General features: G+C 32.8%; 1 protein-coding gene across 1 annotated transcript; it reads left to right on the top strand.

Moving 5' to 3' along the window:
• Positions 1-1,064: 1,064 nt before the first annotated feature.
• On the top strand, positions 1,065-4,741 carry LOC143536905 (serine/threonine-protein kinase GRIK1-like). Its single transcript, XM_077030790.1, has 11 exons — positions 1,065-1,584; positions 2,300-2,374; positions 2,482-2,526; positions 2,657-2,731; positions 2,856-2,943; positions 3,047-3,171; positions 3,672-3,767; positions 4,011-4,077; positions 4,164-4,279; positions 4,351-4,429; positions 4,506-4,741. The coding sequence occupies exons 1-11, from the start codon at positions 1,240-1,242 to the stop codon at positions 4,658-4,660; spliced, it is 1,266 nt and encodes a 421-aa protein (XP_076886905.1). The 5' UTR covers positions 1,065-1,239; the 3' UTR covers positions 4,661-4,741.
• The last annotated feature ends 1,259 nt before the right edge of the window (positions 4,742-6,000 follow it).

Raw genomic sequence — 6,000 nt, 5'->3', positions numbered from 1 at the left:
TTTGGAGCTGTATGCAACTTGTATTATTATTATTATTATTAATAGTCATCTCGGTTACTTTTTATTATTTGTTCTTCAATTTGGGCTTTTTTTGTTGTGAAGGTATCGTAATTGCTGTTGAGAGATGTTATTGGCTTTGAATCGTAATGCTACTTGTCTGATCAACTGTGTATTTTATTTCTCTGAATGGCATCCATTGATTACCTAGGCCTTAATTGCTCATTCAATCTCTGCAGCAGGTATGCACAATTAGCTTCCTAATTTCTAATAATCTGTTGTTGAAACACTTAATTATGATATATGAATTGCTCATTGAAAGTTTGCTGTATTTATAGAAGATTATTATATCAAAAGGCCTAATAGTCTTATTGCAATGAGCTGCAATTTATCAGTTGTCTTTTTAATCCATTTGATTCTCAGTTTTTAAAGTAGTTCTCTTTAGGCATGCAACCGAACCGTTACTCAGTGAACACTTGGTGATCCGTTTGGTGGGACGTTTGTTTATTTAATAAGCTAACAAACATGAACAAAATGATACTTGTTTACGTAAAACGAATGAATATAGGCACGCGTTTCGTTCTATCAGTTATGTTTGTGAACGGTCGTTTATATTTATTCGTTTCTGTTCCTTCATAAATGTTTGCTTGTGTCAATTTGGAGTAATCTAAAATAGATTTTAAATTCATTGAAAATTTTATTTTTTGTTTCAAATTTATGAAATCAGGTAAACCATAAAGAATGACAAAAAAAAGTAAATAAAATGAAACTAATAAACCTTCAAATTGACTTTTGAACTCATTGTTTATCAATTTGAATCTTTACTAATTGTTCATTAATAAATTCATTAAAAGTTTTTGGACCATTACACCTTAGTTTAGTTTAAGTTTTAACAAATTTTATATTGTTAACAAACAAACATAAACGACTCAAACATGTTCATTTTCTTAACGAGTGGACATGAACAAGAAATCTCTGTTTGTTTAACTGTTCATCTTCAATAGTTTTTTCGGTTGAATTTAGAAGAATGTGAACGAGCATGCTCTGTTTGTGTTCATTTGGTTTGTTTACAAGTCTAGTTATCTTTTTGAACACAAGAAGCACTTACTCTTACTGTTTGTAGGCTGCAAACACTTGAAATCTTGTGGATCATTGCATGTTGTTTGATTTGAAGTTTATTTCGTTTGTTGAGCAGGTTTGTTAAAAGTTGTTAATCTATTAGTTAAGATCAAGTATCCAATAATGTTTATTAGGGGATACTCTCTTGCAAGTGTGGCAGAAATGGGATGTTGTGGTTGTTTTGGGTTTTCATTTACAAAAAAGCAAGAGAATGTTAGACCTAATTCCCACATTGGGAACCGCATTTCACAGGAGTTTTTGCTAAATGATGAAGTTGAAGAGGAAGAAGATGAGGAAGAAGATAACTGCTCATATGGAGATGATATGTCTGAATCTGAAAAAGGGGATCATGAAGAGTTTAGGAACCCATCAAGACGTTCTGAAGATATTCTTCTGTACAGGATGCAAAATGGTTTGATTTGCAGGGAATTTCCTGTTAAGGAAACTCACAAAGTTGTCCGTTCAGAGGTAATTTGGTAATATAGTTATTGTATGTATGCGTTGCTTGCTTTTGCACAAAGTTATCAATAAGTGAATTTTTTTTCAATATGACATTCATATTGGTCTATTTCTTGAATTTTAGCAAGATAAAAAAGTTTTGACTCGCCTACTAGCATCTGTTAACATTAATCCTGCTCCCTTTTGTAATTTGAGGCTACCAAATAGTGTTAGGGCGCTTAATTAATCTTGACGTTATATTATTATGAGAATGTGGAGATAATGGTGGGGCCCATTCAACTTTTTTCGCTAAGTTCACCATAAACTGAAACTACTTTATAGCATTCTCAAGCATGCGTATCAGCATATGGTTCCACTTATAGCAATTCTGTTGAGAAACACGGCAAATAATGAAAATGTCCTTAGTTTGTTTAGATAATAACTTTAACATATAACATGCTGACACCTCATCAAATTCAAAGGTATCTTCTCTTCCAAATCTGTAATGTTATTTTTGTCATCTGATATGCTTTAACTGGACTTGGTATAGTTGAAACCATATACATACTTAGGTGGCCTATACACTAGTTAAATGTGGTATGGGTGGTCTTGATGAAAAAAAGTTGAATACTTTGGTGGCTTCCATATACATTCTTATTTTTATTTACTATCCTGCTCTGTTTTAATATGTCAAAATTATATTATTCTTTTTCTATTTATATTTTTGTTTTTCTTCATTTTCTAGGATGAGAACGGAAACAAGATAGTGAATGAGTATGTGCGCGAGTACAAAATTGGCTCTGGTAGCTACGGGAAAGTGGTGAGTTTTTTTATTTATATACGTTGCAAACTTCCTTTTTTTTTCAATTGGAAGTTAAAAGGATGTATTTTATTAAGGCTCACTCGTTTAGTTTGTATGTCTAACAGGTTCTGTACAGAAGCCGGGAGGACGGAAAGCATTATGCAATTAAGGTATTGTACTAAAAAGGAATTCTCTAAATTTTGTTATTCCAGATTGGATTTTAATCATGTTCTTCCAGATTGGCTTTCGATAAATTTTGTTATTCTTATTTTGATGGCCGTGTAAAATATTTAAATACAGGCGTTTCACAAGTCTCATTTGTTAAAGCTGCGAGTTGCCCCGTCCGAAACTGCAATGTCTGATGTTCTTCGCGAGGTATTTTTTTGTTTTCTCATGTTCTTTTATATCATGTTTTATTTTTAATTTATATTTATTCAAAGTGAAATTCAATAATTATACAGTTCTGTTGGCTAATGGTGGTTCATCAATTGACTTGCAGGTCTTAATTATGAAGATGTTAAATCACCCCAATATAGTAAACCTAATTGAGGTTATTGATGACCCAAGCACAGATCATTTCTACATGGGTATGGAAGGCTATTGCATTTATTTTTCTTCTTGCATTAAGGTTTTTTTAGTTTTCATTGGTTACTATGATTTCTGATCTATTAAAAAAAAATCTCTTTTCAGTTCTAGAATACGTGGAGGGAAAATGGGTCTTTGAAGGTGCTGGACCGCCAGGTGGTTTGGGTCAAAATGTTTCAAGGAGATATTTGCGTGATATAGTTTCTGGTTTGATGTATCTTCATTCTCATGTATGACTCCCCTTTCAACTTTAATATTCTATTTTCTATTGATGGTTTTAAGCTAAATGAAAAAAAGAAAAAAAAAAACTATTTTTTTTGTCTTTGTTGGAAATTAATTCGAATTATGCCAATGAAGTTTTAAATTTATTTAAGTTATTGTGCCATGTTATAGTCAACTAAACAAGAAAATATATCCTTTCTAGAAAATGTTTTCAGTGTCATTTAACTCATTCATCATAGCAAAAGCTACATTTTGTCTTGTGCTTTGTGTTATTCCTATTAAAGTCAACTTAACATGTGTTTAATATTGTGTTGATAGTCCAAGCAGACATTATTTTATTTATTAAAATTCCATACAAAGAGCTACGTAGGGTAGTTTGGTAGAAATAGAGAGTAGTCATCTCATATGTTAGTATTATAAAATTACTAAATGTTGACATGGCATGGAACCTTGTCTTGCTCTCTTTTATTTAATTTTTTTCGTATTTTTTTTCTTTTTTGAGTCTCAGAATGTTGTGCATGGTGATATAAAGCCTGATAATCTTCTTGTTACCGCAAGTGGCTTGGTAAAGATAGGTGATTTCAGTGTCAGCCAGGTTTTTGAGGTAATAGTTTGTCATATTCATTTTGTTTTCAGTTATTTTATATAATGTTTCCAAAGGATTTTCCATAATTCATTTAAAAATACTATCATGTTGTCTCAAATATGTTCTATTTAACCAGTCTTTGTTTTCATGATACCATATCGTTTGAATTTTGTTATTCAATCAAGGTTTGACTTCACAACTTCTTAATTTTGACTTTAATTGCCAAATCAATGAATTTAATGGGAATTATGCGATTTATAGGATGAAAATGACATACTTCGTCGCTCACCCGGGACTCCTGTATTCACCGCTCCCGAATGCTGTCTAGGTAAGACGTTTTAGTCAAGATTTCCTCTGTTTGACTTTTTCTGGTCAAAACTGTCACAAACACCTATTAATCGTTTTAATTAATAGGTCTAACTTATCATGGTAAAGCTGCTGACACATGGGCTGTTGGAGTTACCTTATATTGTATGATACTAGGAAGATACCCTTTTCTTGGAGACACACTGCAAGATACATATGATAAGGTGTGCCACCTGGCATTTATATACAGTTCTCAAAAACTTTTTAATTTCTAAGCATTTTGACTTGTTCCCAGATCGTTAATGATGATATGTGGCTTCCCGTGGATATGAACCCGTTACTCAAGAATCTACTCGAGAGTCTTCTTTGCAAAGGTCAACAATTTCATCAACTATCTTTGACTTTTAGTTATAATGTTTGCTGATTTATATATGTTATTACTGTTAACAGACCCGACAAAGAGATTGACTTTAGAGATGGTTGCGGTGCACCCGTGGGTTGTGGGTGAGGAGCGTCCGATACCTTATTTTTTGTGTTGGTGCAAACGTAATAAGTTACAGAGGGAGCAAATGCCTGATGGGAAGATGACAGAGTCCTCTTCCTAATATTGACCAAAACCCTTTTTTTAGTTTTTTGTATAGTAAGAGTTTGTTTGGGAGTTTGGTTACAAGAGTTTGTATCGTGTTAATTATGGAATCGTTTTAGGTTGAGATAATGTGTAGTTGAAAACTTTTTGTTGGGTTAGTTATACCTAGCTGTTTTGAGGTCGTTTTAGCCGCCTAGTTGGTGTGCGCACTGTCATCGTCACCCTTTTAGTCTAGTCGAAAAGTTTTCGCTCAGATCCAATTGTTTCATACTTGGATCACCGTTAAGATCTCTACTGTCACTGTTAAGCCTTAATGCCATTATTACAACTACCCAGGTCAGTAAACGAACACGAATGAGGCATGATTATGTTTGTTTGTTTTACTTTAACCAAACAAGCGATCGAACATATTCACATAAGCAATTAAATGGTTAGGGTTTTCTTGCTCGTGTTCGTTTGCTAAGAAAATGAACGTTTTCGTGTTTGTTTATATTTGATTGTGAACAATATAAACGAACGTAATCAAACATAGATGAACAAACATAAACAAACAGAATTGTGTGAAAATCAATTGAAAACAAGCGTGTACATCAATGTCTTATGTTGTAAATATAAATGAATGTAATCGAACATAGATGAACAAACATAAACAAACAGAATCGTGTGAAAATCAATTAAAAACAAACGTGAACATCAATCTCTTATGTTGTAAAAATCTCTTAAATGGGTTAGGGGTTTGACCTGATTGATTAAACAAATTGGTGTCAACATGTTTAGTTGAGCATGCCAACTCAAGCAGATTAATTATATTAACCTAAACATAATTTGTATATTAAAAAGGTTAGATATGATTGCACAAAACTTAGTTTCTTTTTTTCTTTTTCCCATATCAAAGGTTCAAACTTTCGTTATACTAGATTTTTCACACGTAACTTCTCTCGCTTCTCTACACTTAAAATTCGATAATCTCTCTAGATCCCCACATTTCCATATCTATGTCAATACTTGATTTGTGTGTGAGAGAAATTCTTTGCAATGTGATCAACATGTGAAATTTGATGTCATACATGGCATTGCCACTAATGAAATGCAATTTCGTTCTCTTTCCGCATTACATTATCATCATAATGGCAAGCCATAACTTATCAACAATGTGGCTAGTACATATGACCACTCAAACATTATTCCCTCCACATCAAATACCATACCCTTCGCTGTAATGTTCAATAAAACGACATGGATGACCACTAGTATTCTTATACTTCCCCTCCACACAAGTTCGCTCCTTACACCGTCTTGTGTGTCACAATCATACACCATCGTATTAATGTCTCGTTTGGTCCTTCACCTATTTCTCTT

Source organism: Bidens hawaiensis, unplaced genomic scaffold (genome assembly GCF_021521415.1).
Source record: "Bidens hawaiensis isolate Kalapana, Puna unplaced genomic scaffold, B.hawaiensis_p1.1 tig00010985_1, whole genome shotgun sequence".
NCBI lineage: Eukaryota > Viridiplantae > Streptophyta > Magnoliopsida > Asterales > Asteraceae > Bidens > Bidens hawaiensis.
This window is presented reverse-complemented; position numbering and strand designations above follow the sequence as displayed.